Raw genomic sequence first — 18063 nt, 5'->3', positions numbered from 1 at the left:
TTCCCTGCAGATATTCTCAAGCTTGTATTTTACTTCTTTAAACATACCAAGCAGAGTTGTTTTGGCTTTATAATTTGTCTCACAATTTCAGTATCTTAACCCTTTGTGGATCTTCTTTCTGCTGGCTCTCATTCACGGAGCCTTGTTTCCTCATGAAATTACTCTAAATTGCTCATTTTCCTTAGAAAATTAGTTTGGGAATTCTTTTGGAAAAGGATATACTCATTCTTTCAAAAGGATTTGCATTTACTTATGTCAGGCATTTAGGGAACTCAACTAGTCCAATTATATCTAAGTTTAGAACTTGAGGTTTTTCTAATACATACCAAACCAAACCCACTGACGCTGAGTTGATTCCAACTCATGGCAACCCTACAGGACACAGAACTGCCCCTAGGGTTTCCAAGGCTGTAAATCTTTACGGAAGCAGACTGCCACATCTTTCTCCCTCAGGGCAGCTGGTGCATTTGAACCACTGACCTTTCAGTTAGCAGCTGAGTGCTTTAACCACTGTGCCACTAGGGATTCCTGGTAACATACAGGGGATGCAAATTCAGATTGCAAAGCAGTGCAAGAGTCATCTTGTAATGACAACTTCTTAGATTTTCTTAATGTGATCTGCCCGGAGCTAAAGTGACTTTTCTTGCAGTGCCTCAGAGGTATGCATGCGGGGGGGTTTACTGTGGGTTCATCCTTATCCTGAGGTATAGCCATTTGGGGGCCTGATTTATGGTGAGTGTCTTTGATTTGATTTCCCACCTTGAACAGGCCTTTGGTTTTGATTTCTGTTCACAATGTGTTGTCAGACCCTGAAAACTGAAGCTCATAGTCCCATTGTTTTTTAAATGCCACCATGGTAAAAGCACCTTCAGTGGTTGGTTACTCTCCAGCATTTTAACTTGGACACTGATCTGGTAGTTTTTCACTGTCCAGTTAGTACATTACTTAAAAAAAGTTATCCATCAGTTTTTGTTGTTTTCAATGGGGTGGTCAGAAATTACCTAGTCTGCTACATTTCTGGAAACAGAATCTTCTAGTTATAAAAACACAAAGAAAGTTTTTGCTAAGAGTTCTGTGTTGCTAACTTGCATAGAAGATTCCTGGGTTTTCTTCTTAATTTTCCCACTTCATTTGCTCAGATTTATTAATTTTATTTCCTAAACTTTTGTTTCTCTATCTATAAAAGAGGCATTTAAAATAGTCACCAATTTTGGAATTGCATCAGTGAAACCTGTAGAACCCCTCAAGTGAGGAATGAAAATTATATTTATTTTGCCTTGTTCCGGAAACAATTTGAGGGAATTGAAATATTAAGATTCCTAATAGCATCACTAGAAGTTCAAATAGAGAGGGAATGGCATTTGGTAGAAAGCGCCTTAAATCCTAATCCCTACTCTGCAATTAACTAGAGGAAGAGTTTCCAATACAGAGTCTGTGGAACTAGCTACTTTAAATTATATACAAAATGTTTTGTGTATGCACACATGAGAATTTTTCTGGGAAGAGGGTCCATACCTTTCATCAAATTCAGTGAACTACATATAACATAGCCTTTTAATACTTATATAATTTAACCTCTTTATACCTTAGTTTTCTAATCTATAATTTGATGAAATACCCTATCTACTTCATGAATTCACTGTAAGGATTTTTAAAAAGGCAGTAATATGTGAACATGTTTTGAAAAAGTTATCCTTTAAAAAAAAAACTTATTAAAATGTTCTCCCCTTTTTTTAACACTTGCTAAAATGTTCAGGGTATTATTACTACAGAGAGGTTACCAGAACACTTTAAAAGTGTTTCTTAATGTTATTTACTCAACAAACATTTGAAAGTCTTCTATGTGCTAAATGCAGGGATATAGATAAATGAAACACTATTCCTGCTTCAGGAAGTGCACTGTCTACTATGGACACAGACTCAGGGATTTTCAGTGCTAACTTTAAATACACTCAATAACTATGGAGGGCAGAGGAAAGGCACTGGGGTGGGGGACAGCAGATGAGTGAAAGCCACTGAAGGCTTCTTGAAGGAGTTATCACCTAAAATGAGTTAGCCAAGGGAAGGCATTCCTGGCTGAGGGATCAGCATAAGCAAAGGTAGAGACAGGGAGAAAATGGTATAGTGTTGTATAAGGTAGAGTAAGTCAATGATGCTGGCACAGAAAATGAAGGGCAAGGCATGAGGCTATACGTGTAGCACACGGGCCAGAACAGGGAGAGTTTTGTGGGTCGGGCTAGATTCTGAGGAGTATCCTGCAGGCTAAAGGGAACACTGAAAGGCCCTAAGTAGGGGACTAACTCTGTTAAGATTTTGTTAGAATACTCTGGTAGCAGAGGGAAGGGAAGATGGATTGGAGATAGTAAAAGTAGACAATTTTTCTGTTATTTCAGGAAGAGATCTGAAAGCCTGAAATAGGGAGTTGGAGAGGAGACACAATAGGACTATGTGGTTGATTACATGTGTGGGGTAATAGAGAAGTCAAAGATGGCACCCAGATTTCTTGCCTGGGTGGCTGGTTGAATCTCCAAATGAGATGGTGTGGTAAGTTTGGTCTTGTTCCATTTGAGTAGGCATCTGGATAGAAATGTACCTTAGACAAGTAGAGTGAGTCAAAGGTTTGAAGATCTAATGAGTTATTAAGTGCATGGAGTCTTTATTATATAAGCGATAGTCAAGACCATGTGGATGGCTGAGATCAGCCAAGATGAATATGCACAGAAATGTGATGTGCCAACATTTAAAAGGCAAGTGTATGAAGAGCCCAAGGGAGAGACTGGATCATCACAGAGATGTAGAAGATCGAAGAATGTTACAAAAAAGACAAAGAATGAATTATTAACAGTGGTAAATGCAAGAGAGGTCCTTCGGTGAGATATGAACTAAATTCATTCATTTGGCAATTGGGAGGTTACTGTTCAATAAGAGAAGCATCCTTAGAAAGGTGTGGGTGAGAACCAGATGGGAGATGAATGAATGTGTGTGTGTGTATGAGAGAGAGAGAGAGAGAGAAAGAGAGGCAGTAAATGGAGAGTAAACATACACAGCTTGAGAAGTATGGATATGAATGAGAGAAGGGAGACTAGAGCTAGTGTTACCAAGAGAAAGTTATTATTTTTTAAGGATGGCAGAAACAGGAACATGTTTATTATCTGAGGAGAAAGCAGTAGAAAGACAGAGGCTGAAGATAAGAGTAGTTTTCTTCCAGGCTCAAAAACCTGGTAATCTTCAGGCTGTTCAGGAAGACCTAATCAGAATTAAATTTGTAGCCAATTTATTGGGAAAGCTCATAAGCACAATAGCTAATCCATCTTAATAAAAGATACAGAATGTACTCCCTAGTTTATGTCAAAGAAGAAACAACTCAGCAGCCAATCACACAATTAAAAAAATAAAGCAGGTCAGAGTTACTGCATTTTTAAATTAAACTGTTGCCAAACAAAGAGTGATATTTCTTTTTTCTGGGACGAACATAAAACAATGTGAATCAGAATCATATCTTTCTGCACAAAGATAATGCTATAAACTGGTAGAAAAGTTACTTGCCAGACTATACTATTCACCTAGAGAGCACTGTGGGCCCTGTACAGTGGTAAAAACCTCAGGTTCCCCAAATGCCTGACATAAGTAAATGCAAATCCTCTTGAAAGAATGAGTATATCCTTTTCTAAAAGAAAAGGGGCCAATTAGCCCATGTGATAGCATGTGGGCAAAATTCCTGTTTATTAGGGACCCCTTTATGTGTTAGTGAAAAAAATTTCTAAAACTCCTTTCAAGAACGTATTTCTTTTTGCTGGAATACCTAATTAAAAATTCTAATAATACAAGTTTTAATGGAATGAGGAATTGTAAAACAAAGACAGAATTGCTTTAGGGGCAAGTAACAATTAGAGAAACTTTTGAATAAAAGAAAAAGATGATTTAAAATGAGGAGGGAGGAATCTGAATACATATAAGAGGTGACAAGATATCACTGATTTTACTATGCTGCAAAAATGCTTTGGATGGTCTCTTTAAAAGATGAACAAAATGTAAATCTTAAAACACTCAATACAAAACAAAAATTGAAAACATAAAGCTTTGAATCTTAGGCCTGTTTCAGTGAAAGGAGTGTTTACAGCAGTCAATAAAACCCAGAAGAAACTTTCTCTCCATTTATTCATTAATTCAACTAATACTGCTTGAGTGCCTGGCAAGGTACATCAAACATTTAACAATACATGAAATACTTTTGAGTAAGTCTGTTCTTGTCAATAAATGCCTGGACTCTTTTTAAGAGGCTGTGCGGGCTTGCCTCTTCAAATCTCGTTCTCAGGATTGGAAGGGTTTAGTGGTCTCCACTGCCACTTCCTGACCATTAATTCTCCAAATCCTTAGAATAATCCTTGATCCTTTTGAGGCTCACATCCCTCCTTTATTGCTGCCTCCTGCAGTCCTGCTTGCTCCCCTTCATTCACAGGACACTTCGGCACCTGACTTAGTTTTCCTCTCCATTCCATCTTCTGACATCTTCCTGGATGATTTCAATGTCCATCTGCCTAACCTACTTGTCCTCTCAGGTTCCTTGATATTGTCTTGTCTCCAGTGATCCTTATTTCATTCAGCCATTGCACAGTCACATCTTACTATGCCATGAATTTGCTTTTCTCAGATTATTAATCCAAGCATCCTGGTCTAACTACCATTTTCTACCCTCCAAATCTGCTTGTGCAACTACTGCCAATATATCAAAGCTGTCATGTGACTGTCCATTGGAACTCTATAGTGTTCCCGTTAGACAGCTCTGTGTCGGCTTCACTTCTGTTCCTATCCAGCTAGCCTCTGTAGGACCATTATTTCAATAATTCTCATGCCAATACACTATACTGAATGCCCTTGCCTCTTTGTTGTTCTATCAAACTTCTCTGGTAGAATCCCAACTTCTGGATGAACCCAAGTACCTCCATTTTCATTGTGACCGTACCCAGGCAGCAGGGTGCTACTAGAGAGAAGAAAAATCGTAACAGGCAAATTTTTAACAGCTGGGTCCTCAACACTGTTTGCAGTCGTAGCTACTACATGTATGATCAATTTATTCTCCACAGGTATTATTTTCAAACCTCCTTCTCACCTTCCCTTCAATTTCAGGTGATCTGGTCTCTGACTTCACAGAGAAAACCAAGGCCTGCATCTACAGCCATCCTCTTCTCTTTTCTTCCAGAAAAGAAGTACTGCCTTCCATCTGAAGGCCAATCCCTCTACCAGTGCTTTGGATCCCATTCTCATTCACCTTCTGAGGAGCCTAGTGCCATCACTAATCACTTCTCGCCATCTTATCTTCAACTTTTCCCTATTTTCTGGGTTCTTTTCAGAGATAGTAGAAGGGGAAAGGAAGACATGCTATTCTGTCATTCTGTCCTCCCTTTCACAGTCAAAATTCAAAAAGTCGTGTAAGGTAGCTTCTTTCTGACATCTGCCTCCATTTCTTGGCAAGCAATGTCACTAAGGCCACCAATTATTTCCCTGTGGCTAATGACCTCTCAGAAGCATTCAACACCTGAGCTGAGAAATGCCCTTCCTTTGGCTTTCATGGCTTTACTCCTCCTGGTTTTCCTTTTATCTCTTTGGTCACCACTTGTCAGTCTCCCTAGCCACTTTATCCTCTGCCACTTACCCTTCAAATGTTAAAGTTCCTCATGGTTTTGCCCCAGGTCCTCTTCTCTTTATACTCTACAGCAAGAACTAGCATACTCTTTCTGTAAAGAGCTAGATAGTTAATTATTATGGCCCTTTGTGGGCCATACTGCCTCCATTATAACTATTCAACTCTGCCATTATAGTGTGAAAGCAGCCAGACAATACTTAAATGAAGGGGCATGGCTGTGCTCCAATAAAACTTTATTTACAAAAACAGATGGTGGGTTGGATTTGGCCTAAGGCCCGTGGTTTACTGACCCCTGCTCTGTCCTCAACCCTGTATATCCAACAACCTACTTACCCCATCTCCATTTAAATGTCTCAAAGGCTTTGCAAACCTTAACATAGGAATCATGCTCTTTGCCCCCAAATCAGGGCTCCCTCCAGTATTCTCTCTTAGTAAGAGGTACTGCCATCTATATAGTTGCACAAGGCAGAAAATCGGAGTCATCCTTGATACCTTCTTCTTTCTCTAATTCTTTGAACTGGAAGAATACCTAAAAAAGGTAGGTCTAAAAATGTCACTACTTGAAGCACACAGTCAAATTTCATGTTTCACTAATACGGCTGGCTAAACTTTATTTCCATGTTTATTGCATGTTTATCTTTAATTTTGAGTACATATTAGAATTGATTTGACATACGACTTGGGAGACAGTTAACATTCTCCACTCAGTGGGTTAAAAAGAAATGTAAAACTACAAAATACTTAAGTGTGAGTTCTAAATTATGGCAAACAGAACAATAAATACCTTGCCATTTTTCTAATTTTCCAAGATGGACTTCATTATAAATTTTTTTTATAATTTCAAGCAATTAAATAAGGGATAATCATAAAAGCTATTTTACTTTGATAGAGAACAAATAATTTGAGTCTTAACACAGAACTCTGACCTTCTATTTAAAATATAAATACTTCATGTTATTCTGAATTGAGGGGGATTAATTAATATGTCAATTACAAATCTAATGACTTAAACAGACTCATACATCCCATTTCCTTTTGTTTGAGAGTTAGGCTGTTTTAAGGGTGACACGCAACAGAGTTGATTTGACATCCACGTTAACCATTGCTCAGCATGGGGATGATCCAATACTAAGCATGTGGTGGCAGAAATTCAGGATAAATCAGTTCCAAGTGGCTAAGGGCTAACAGAATTAATCATTCCACCTCCCACCCTAATCTATGGACATATACAAATGTACAGCTTTTAGCATTCAAAGTTTCAAAATAAAACTCCTCCAGGTATTTTGAAACTCTTGAAATTCACAGAACACAAATACTGTCTGTAGTATAATTCTAATGTTTAAACAAATACAAAATTATGGGTGGTTATCAAAATTGTTATTGGTAATAAATATAGTTTCTTTTACTTCTCTATGATAAACTCCTTAACACATTTTGTGAAGATGTGTTCATAATACTACTAATCTTAAATACATTTAAAAAAATCAGCTTAAAATTATTTTTTATCCAGGGATTACAGGATGAAGACTCACTGAATGTGCATAATGCTTATTGTTCTCACTAAACAAGTGTTTAGAATCACCTGAAAAAACCGATATTCTAATGCATCTTATAAAAGACATTTAATAAAGATAATTCACCTCTAATTAAATTATTCTAGTGATAGAGTATTTTCTTATGTAATTGTTTAAGACAGATCACTTATGGCTTTTCAGTTTTTAAAATTTCACATTTAATATCATGTTGTTAAAACTTTTTAAAATTAATTTCCCAATATCAGATTCCTAAATGAAAAAAGGAAGGACAAAAGAGAGAAAAATTCCATTATCAATTTAGCCTCCTCCGTTCCCTGCAAACCAATATTTCATTTAAATTCAAGGCACACTCCTTTTCTTAGAACAGGGGTCAGCAAACTTTTTCTGTAATGGGCCAGGGAATAAATCTCCTAGGCTTTACAGGCCATATAGTCTTTGCTGTAACCATTTAATTCTGCTGCTGTAGTGGGAAAGTAGCCCATAGACAATGTGCATTTACAAAAATAGGCACCAGGCTGAACTTGGCTTGTGGGTCATAGTTTGCCAATCCCTGCCTTAGAACAATAGTCCTAAACATAAAAAAGCTGTCTGAAAAAAACTGGTCTCTAGTCAGATACAACGACTATTTCAGAGTCTAGCAGTCAATCACTCTAGATACTCTGAAATTGAACAATTTGAATTTATCCAACTTTCTGCTTTAAGATTCTTCTATTAAAACTCATGTCATCATTCTTTTCATAGGGTCATTTATAGTCATAAAAAAACTTGCTTATTATTTGAGGGATTCTGTTTAAAATTAGTAAATGATGCCCATACAATTTAATATCCAATTTAATTTTTTAAAAACTTAATGAAAAATATAACAGAATCAAAACATTTAAAATAAGTATACTCACTACCAGCTCCAATAATTCATTTAAGTAATATCAACTACAGAATATGAAAAATAAATTCAGAAGTGTAATTACTTTAAAATATGCCACTTCCACTTCTGTCAATATTTTACATTTATGTATATATTCTACAGTGGAAGCAGAAATTCTCTCTAAAAGCATTATCTTCTTAAAATCTTGAGGTGTACATTAGAGCCAGAGGCAATATCTGACATATAAAATTGCAGTACAGGCCTTTCAAATTTGGCATTTCACTGGTACAATACAATGACCAAGGTAGATAATCACTGTACAGTGCCTAAACATTCCAGTAACAACCATTATTTTGTTTGATGTAGAATGATTAATACATATTCTACAAGGGGCAGTGAGGTTAGTAATTCTATAGGGTATGTCCTGACAATTTTCAAATTGTACAATAACACAAACAACTTTGTTAAGGCCATGTTTTATTTGCTGATTAATGGACAAAAGGCAATGTAATTTATTTTCAAGTATTTTCTTGAAAGTCTGTGCTCATAAAAATCATGAAAAGTTGGAAAGAGTGTTAAATCACTGAAACTTTAAATATATCTTACACAATCTTGTTTGTACAAAAATACAAGTTAAATATAAACATAAAGCAATCATGATAATTTTATGCAAATCTGTTTTATGTGATCTTCTGTTATATATAAAAGTTTCTCAGTTCTGTTATTTGTGAAAAGATCAATACCAGATTGAATTACTATCTATTGGCAAAGGGCCCTAAAAAGCTTACTTTAGCATTAATCTGTTACATGGTTAACTGCGTTTCCTAATTTGAGATCACCTAAACACTGGAAAAAAGGAAAAAAAATGAAAGGGCAGTATGTCCATAAACCAACAAATAATTTGGCTGTAATGTATCATAAAACACAAAGAAACCCCACGCATCTGTACAATCAACATTATCTATGTATTACACACACACACAGGTGTATACATGTGTACATGCGCATATACACGTGTACACACCCATACACACACACAGCCAGAAAACAAAGACTAATGAGGTGCTGCTTCCAGTTCAATATTCAGTTTTGCATTTTCTCTTACTTCATCAAACGAATAGCTTTTTGTCACTTTTCCATTCTTGAAGACAGTATGAAGAAGATCCTGCACAAATATAATAATACTAAAAATTAATGATTATATTAGAGACTAATAAATAAAGTTACGCTTTTATGATGAGACTGCTAACTAGTCAACTATATGGAGATGTTGATGGTGTTCAAATTGTTAAATGATCTAGTACACAAAGAATCTGGTAGGGCAGGCAGAGAGCAAGGTATTATTTAAAACAGTAAATCACTAAATTACCTGCTAGGCAGAAATATTTAACTTTTATGAAAAGGCACGATCTAAATGTTACATTCTTAAACTAGTTTTACTTAAAGGAAAAAACAAACAAAAAAACTTGTTGACCGATTTTTAAAATTAAAGATGGAAAATGTTTAATGCTTGATTGCCCAGAACTATGACTGTCACTGACAGTCATTACTGACAGCTGCAGCAAAGAAAGCCTGCCAAACCACCCTTTATTCCTAGCCAACAGACTCAACACTGATTAAATGTGTCAGTGTGGAAGTTTAATAAATTTGTTAGCTACTGAGTTTTGGCCTTAAAAAAACAACAACAATGAAAACAAAACAAAACAAAAATAGGTACTAGTTTGACTAATTAATAGTGACTCAGTGAAAGACTCTGTGCGTACTCCAAAAGCCACTGACTCATGTAACCGATGATCCATGTCCAGAGTAATGAAGACAGATTAAAAGTATTAGTCCTAACTTTCCTTTTGGGTCTGCTAAAGCCGCCTCTGTCTTACTAAGGAGTTATTTGCCTTTCTCTTTGAAAAATCTATAGAAGTAATCTATTGTGCCTATGTTTTCCAACAAATCTGAAGACTGAGGTGCATATGACATTATCTGATATTCTGTCATTGTGATGTTTCAGATTATACTGCTAGAGTTGCAGCATTTTCTTCCATAAATTTAAATACAACCTATCAAGAAATGCTGGGTCCCATTCTTCAGTCAAAATGTATAGATGATTATAAATTGATTACTACCTCAAATGGTCTAGCGTATTTATATACTCTTAAAAAATCAATGCCATCAAAAGTTATGCTTTTACCCTTAATCTAAAGTGACTTTATTCCATATAGGATAAACTAATTCAACAAAATCTTGGTAGCTGCAGAGTTAAGTGAAGGATGCATGAAGAATTGCATAAGAGGCTACATAAACGGATCTAATTTTAAAGGACTGAGTTAGGAATTTTATATTTTTTCATTAAATAAACAGTCAAATGTTATTTCATTAATTCTGGCACCAAATCTTGAAGAATATAATAAAAGTGACAGGTTAAAAGCATAAATTTGACCTGGAAAAAATAATCTAAACATAAAGTAATAAATGATTGTGTTTGTTTAATGTAAAGTTTTTCTCTGAGATATGAATATGCATGAGTAGTTTCCCTCTAAAAATCAACATTTTTTTCCCCTTCAATCCAGTGGTGAAAATTAGAAATTCCTTAATTTTCGAACTGATAAACATAAGGTACTTTTATATATTAAATACCATTAGATTATATGTATCACTTTAGCATACTATAAATTTTACCAGTTTGGTTGACTTGAATCAGAAAACTTAGTTACATGTAGGTGTTACTATTTTTTAATTTTTATATCTGAATTTAGTTACCTAGTTTTCATTTAGCACTATTAAGATATCATAATGTGCCTTCTTTAGAGTTGCTGTGAGAATCAAATTAGACTAAACAAAATCATGTGAACTGGATACTATTATTGCTTAAAAAAACTGCATTATCTTAAACAACATCCTAGAATGTGGGTAGTCCTTCCTTTATTAAAATTACCAACTTTTACTATAATGAAAATAGCTTTGAGAAGTCTTTGTAAGAAAGCATTCCTTTCCTTTAGATAGTCTTAATTATTCCTCTTCAGAAATGATTCATTTGCTACCATATTTTAACACAAATAATGCACACCTTCTATGTTTGTTTGCCAGCCACACCCTCCCCCTCCCCCTGTGAGATATTTTCATATTGGCACCACTATGCCAACTTATTTTTTACATGTTGTTGTAAAAAAATTAGCATAGTACCCTTACAAAAATATCTCGATGGGGGGGGGGAGGGCACAGTTGGCAAACAAACGCAGAAGGCGCGTGTTGTCTACGTAAAAATATGGTAACTGGCAGCAAAAATAAGATCAAATATACACAAGCTTGTTGAGGGTCATCAGACACTACCATGCTAGTCACTATGTGAAAAAAACGTTTTAATTAAAAAAAAAATTATAAAAATTTTCACCAATGTATGTACAGGTAGTACCTGACTTAGGACGTATCTGAGTTACAATGAACCTCACTTATGACTGTGTTTTTCTCCCCTATGGTACATCTTATTGTTAGTAATTTGCTGGTATTATCATTCTTAGATGTTCACTTACAGGTGTTCAGTGTTACGATTTATAAGATGTTGATAATGAAAGTCAATAATAATGAAAACTGAAGCAAAGTGTATATATACATATATAAGGTGTTCAACTTCGTCAGAAATGACTTACAACGGAGTCGTCCGAATGCAACCTGTTGCAAGTTGGGGACTAGTTGTATAGGTTTCATATTTATGATCTAGCAACTTTTTGTTTTTCACCTTATTTTGGTAGGCTAGGTCCACAATTACACATTTTACAATAAAATGACTGTCTTTCAAGAAAAAACTGTTCGGAACTTAAAAACACAATGACATAATAACTTTACCAACTTTCTACTGTTAAGAAGATATATATCAGGGAATTCTGGGAACATGGTGCTATAGACAGAAGCACCATGCCGTCCCCCCACAGCAAAGACACAAAAAACTAAGTAAAAAAGAGACAAATGTCATTCTCGGAACCCTAAGCATCAAATGAAGAGATAAAGAACTCAAGCAAGCACTGAATGGTGTAAGAAACTGACAGAGAACAGAGAGCAAGAAGAGTGACAAGCAGAGTCCCCTATCAGCTAACACACCACAGATCCACCATCTTGGTCTCCTGCTGGAGATCAGCAGACAGGGAGTACGGGAAAGCAGATCATGGAGCTCACGGCAGGAGACAGAACAACTGGTAACCAGTGAGACATGCTTTCCTACCTCCCACCCTACCTCCCCCTGCTCGACCTTCACCGCTTCCTGGCTGGCTGGTCCACTGCTTCCCAGCAGGCCAATTTGCTGCTTCCTGGGGGACAGACTCAGCTTCCTCAAGAGCTAATCTGCCAATCCCCAGCAGGCTGCAACTGCAGCACAGGAGGTGCCGGTTCTGTGCCACGCGAATTCACCTCGCCTACACCGCCCAGCTTCTTCAGTGCCATTTCTTTGTTGCAGGTATTGCTTTTTTTGGCCTCTTTTGGTTTCTTCTCTGCCTATCACCTCCTCCCCCTTCTTTCTCTCAAACACCTGACTCTGTGTGCCATCTTTGCTTCTTCTTGACAGGGTGTGAAGCGCTGCTCACCTGGAAAACTGCTTCCCTAGTCCATTTCCCCAGTCTGCACGGCCACGCTGGTGGGATCCCTGGGGGCTTTCTTTTCCTTTTTGTTTTCTCTTTCTTTTTTCCTTTTGTTTTTCTTCATTTCTCGGTTTCTCATCTCTTTCTACTTACCTTCTTTTCCTGTTTTCTGAATACCTGGGGCTGTGTGTTATCTACCTCTTATAGCCGGGCTATACCACACGGCTTGGGAGACGCGTCCTGGTCTGTGTGGCTGTTGCAGTGAGATCGCTGCAGGCAATTTTTTTTTAAAATAAATTTTTAATTAAAAAGTGTTTTTTAAATTAATTAACTAATTAATTTTCCTTTTTGTTTTTCTCCATTTCTTGCTTCTCCACTCCAACAGCAAGCTCCCTCAGCATTTTTTTTCACTCCTGTTTCTTTCTCCTCTTTTTTCTTTTCCGTATCCAACCAGCTCCACACATCACAATCTCCCCCTCCCCTACCTCCTGCCTATTTGCACCATGTGCTGAATACTGCACTCCCAAGCAGCACAGGCACAAACTACTAGAACCTGTCCTGTGCTGACCACTGGCTCATCTTGTCAGACCAAGTACATATCAAAAACAACCCATCCTAGCTCCTTCAGCTGGACCTGCCCTGCTACACCATAGCTGAGCAACTGGCCCTGCCCACTGGACAAGCTGGTGAAAAATATCGTGTCCACAGACAATCAAACAACAAAGAATGCACAGCCCAAATGCTCACATAACCAAATAAAACAAAAAAACAGGACGAGACAAACAAATCTACAAACAATAAAGGAAAAAAAAAACTACTGAATGTCCTGAAGACAGCAGACAATATCAAAACATATTAAAAAACACAGGACACCAATGTTCCAGTAGGCATCCAAAATAAAACAACAAATGACCTTCCAGTAGAAGAAAAGGCACTAGAACTACCTGATAGGGAATTCAAATCTCTAATATTCACAGCTATCCAAGAGTTGAAGCAACAAGCAGACAAAAATGAGGAAAAAATAGACAAATTCATGGAACAGGCAGACAAATTCATGGAAAATGTGGACAAAAAAGGAAGAATTCAGGAAAATAACACAGGAACAAAATGCTAAAATAAATGCACAACTAGAAATTATACAAAAACAACAATTAGAAATCCAAAAGATAAACAAAAGATTTCAGAAATGGACAGTGTCATAGAAGGACTGAGGAACAGGTTTGGAACAACGTAAGACAGGATCAGCAAAATTGAAGACAAACACATGGATACAACATTGATGAAAAATCAGAAAAAAGAACAATGAAAAATGAAGAAACCCTGAGAATTATGTGGGATACAATCAAAAGCAAAACTGAGTGATCGGAGTTCCAGAATGGGGGAGAAAATGGAAAACACAGAGAAGATCATTGAAGAACTGCTGACAGAACACTTCCCTAATATCATGAAAGATGAAAAGCTGACGATCCAAGAAGCTCAATGAACCCCATATACGATAGACCCCAATAGAAAATCACCAAGGCATATCATAATCACACTTGCTGAAATCAAAGACAAAGAAAGAATTCTGAGAGCAGCTCAAGAAAAACAAAAAGTCACATACAGAGGAGAAACAATAAGACTAAGCTACAATTACTTGACAGAAACCATGCAAGCAAGAGGGCAATGGGATGACATACATAAAACCTTGAAAGAAAAAAAAAATGCCAACCAAGAATAATACACACTGCAAAACTCTCGTTCAAATATAATGGTGAAATTATGACATTTTCAGATAAAGAGAACTTAAGGGACTATGTAAAAACCAAACCAAACTTACAAGAATTACGAAAGGGAGTCCTTCCATTTGAGAACAAACGACATCAGACGACAGCCCAAAACTAGGACACAAGACTGCACCACCAGATACCAAGCTAGGAAATGAACTCTAAAGGACTATTTAAAACCCAAATATTTACAACAGGGAATCAGAGAGATCAATCTGCAAATGACAACAAGGTCAGAACAATAAAAGAGAGAATAAATGGTGTAGGTACAGAATTTTCTAATGGAGAGTAAGGCAAGGCGATACCAAGTAATAAAAGACGAGCTCAAACCTAGGAAGATAAGGGTAAATTTCAAGGTAACCACAAAAAAAGTTAACAAACCTACTAATCAAAATAAAGAAGAAACACATAAAGTCTCAGTAAAAACAAAATCTACAAATACAAAAGAAATGAAAAAAAAAAAAAAAATCCACAAACGAAAGGAACTCAGCACAGCAGAGTAAGAGGAACAAAGAAATCGTTAGCACCACAAAAAAAAAAAGCACTACAAAACGACAATAACCTCACACCTATTACTCTGAATGGAAATAGTCTAAATGCACCGATAAAGAGACAGAGAGGATTGAATGGATTAAAAAATAGGATCCATCAATATGCTGTCTACAAGAGACACACTTAGAAACACAGACATAAATGTATTAAAAATCAAAGAATGGAAAAAATATATCAAGCAAACAGCCACCAAAAGAGTGGGAGTGTCAATACTAATCTCAGATAAAACAGACTTTAAAACAAAATCCACCACGGAAGACAAAGAAAGGCACTACATCATGATTAAAGGGATGATCCAGCATGAAGACATAACCATAATAAATATCTATGCACCCAATGATAGGGCTCCAAAATACGTAAAACAAACTCTTAACAGCACTGAAAAGAGAAATGGACAGTTCCACAATAATAGTAGGAAACTTCCACACACCATTCTTGGTAAAGGACACAACATCTAGAAAGAAACTCAACAAAGATACAGAAGATGTAAAGGCCACAATTAGCCAACTTGAACTCATACACATATGGAACACTCCATCCAACAGCTGCAAAGGACACATTCTTTTCCAATGCACATGGAACGTTCTCCAGAACAGACTACATCTTAGGCCACAAAGCAACCCTCAACAAAATCCAAAACACTAGATAACAGTGTATCTTCTCTGATCAAAATGCCAACCCTCAACAAAATATGAAACACTGAGATAATACAAAGTATCTTCTCTGATCACAATGCCATCAAAGGAGAAATTAACAACAGGAAGAGCAAGGAAAAAAATTAATTACATGGAAACTAAATAACACTCTGCTTAAGAACCACTGGTTAACAGAAGAAATCAAAGATGGAATCAAAAAATTTCTAGACTCAAACGTGAATGAAAACACATCATACAAAACCTTTACCTTTGGGACACAGCAAAGGCAGTCCTTAGAGGTCAATTTATAGCAATAGATGCACACATCAAAAAAGAAGAGACAGAATCGAAACATTAGCTACACAACTAGAAAAAATAGAAAGAGAACAGCAAAACAAGCCTACAGCCACCAGAAGAAAGGAAATAATAAAGATCAGGGCAGAAATAAATGAGATAGAGAATAGAAAAATAACAGAATCAACAAAACTAAAAGTTGGTTCTTTGAAAGGATCAACAAAATTGACAAACCACTGGCCAAACTGACAACAGTAAAACAGGACAGTATGCAAATAACCCAAATAAGAAATGAAATGGGGGGCATTACAACAGATCCAACTGGATTAGAAAGGATCATAACAGAGTATTCTGAAAAAGTATAAACCAACAAATTTGCAAATCTAGAGGAAGTGGACAAATTTCTAGAAACACACTACCCACCTAAACTATCACAAATTGATGATGAAAATCTGAACAGACCCATAACAAGGAAAGGGACTGAAAAGGTAATAAAAAAAACTCCCAACAACAAAAAAAGCCCTGGCCCAGATGGCTTCACTGGAGAATTCTACTAAACATTCAGAGAAGAGCTTACACCAGTACTACTAAAACTATTTCAGAACATAGAAAAGGAAGGGATACTTCTAAATTCATTCTATGAAGCCAGCATAACCCTGATACCAACACTAGGTAAAGACACCACAAAGAAAGAAAAAAAATTACAGACCAATATCTCTCATGAATATAGATGCAAAAACTCTCAACAAAATTCTAGCTAACAGAATTCAGTATCATATCAAAAAATTAATACACAACAACCAAGTAAGATTCATACCAGGTATGCAAGGATGGTTCAACATTAGAAAATCCATCAATGTAATCCACCACATAAATAAAATAAATAAAAAGAATCACATGATGGTCTCAATCGATACAGAAAAAGCATTCGACAAAGTCCAACACCCATTCCTGTAAAGACTCTCAATAAAACAGGTACAGAAGGGAAATTCCTCAACATAATAAAGGGCATCTATGCAAAACCAACAGCTAACATCATTCTAAATGGAGAGGTGAAAACATTCCCCTTGAGAACAGGAACGAGACTAGGATGTCCTTTATCACCACTCCTATTTAACATCGTGCTGAAGTCCTAGCTAGCGCAATAAGGCAAGAAAAAGAAATAAAGGGCATCCAAGCTGGTAATGAAGAAGTAAAAGTGTCCCTATTTGCAGAGGATATGATTCTATATATAGAAAACCCAAAAGACTCCACAAGGAAACTACTGGAACTAACAGAAAGATTCAGCAGAGTAGCAGGACACAAGATAAACACACAAAAATCAGTTGGATTCCTATACACCAACAAACAGAATGTTGAAAAGGAAATAAGGAAAGCAATACCATTTATAATAGCCCCGAAAAAAATAAAACACTTAGGAATAAATCTAACCAGGGATGTAAAAGAACTATATAAAGAAAACCACAAAACACTACTGCAAGAAACCAACAGAGACCTACATAAACGGAGAAACACACCATGCTCATGGATAGGAAGACTCAACATTCTGAAAATGACAATTCTACCCAAAGTAATCTACAAATAAAATGCAATCCTGATCCAAATACCAACAACATTCTTTAAAGAGATGGAAAAACTAATCATTAACTTTATATGCAAAGGGAAGAAGCCCTGGATAAGTAAAGCATTATTGAAGAGGAAGAATAAAGTAGGAGGACTTGCACTACCTGACCTCAGAACCTACTATACAACTATGGTAGTCAAAACAGCCCGATACCGGTACAACAACAGACGCATTGACCAATCGAAGAGAATCGAGAACCTAGAAGTAAATCCACCCAACTATGGTCACCTGATCTTCAACAAGGGCCCAAAGTCCATCAAATGGGGAAAAGAGTCTTTCTAACAAATGCTGCTAGCAAAATTGGATGTCTATCTGCAAAAAAAATGAAACAGGACCCCTACCTCACATCATACACAAAAACTAATTCAAAACGGTTCAAAGACCTAAGTCTAAAAACAAAAACTACAAAGATCATGGAAGAAAAAATAGGATCAACGCTAGAGACCCTAATGCATGGCATTAACAGGATACAAAACATAATTAACAACATACACACTCCAGAAGACAAGCTAGATAACTGGGATCTTCTAAAAATTAAACACTTATGCTCATCAAAAGACTTCACCAAAAGAGTAAAAAGAGAACC

The 18063-nt window shown here is 36.4% G+C and overlaps 1 protein-coding gene across 3 annotated transcripts in view; it reads right to left on the bottom strand.

Annotated features, from left to right (window-relative positions):
• Positions 1-846: 846 nt before the first annotated feature.
• Positions 847-18063, bottom strand: part of NAMPT (nicotinamide phosphoribosyltransferase) — a 59176-nt gene continuing 41959 nt past the window's right edge. For all 3 annotated transcript variants that reach the window (XM_004382605.3, XM_023737056.1, XM_023737057.1), the window contains one exon: positions 847-9209. In XM_004382605.3, the coding sequence (XP_004382662.1) occupies positions 9099-9209 (111 nt within the window). In that variant the 3' untranslated portion in view covers positions 847-9098. The remainder of the gene's footprint in view (positions 9210-18063) is intronic.

The sequence above is a fragment of the Trichechus manatus genome, unplaced genomic scaffold, assembly GCF_000243295.1.
Source record: "Trichechus manatus latirostris isolate Lorelei unplaced genomic scaffold, TriManLat1.0 scaffold00096, whole genome shotgun sequence".
In the NCBI taxonomy this organism is placed as follows: Eukaryota; Metazoa; Chordata; class Mammalia; order Sirenia; family Trichechidae; genus Trichechus; species Trichechus manatus.
This window is presented reverse-complemented; position numbering and strand designations above follow the sequence as displayed.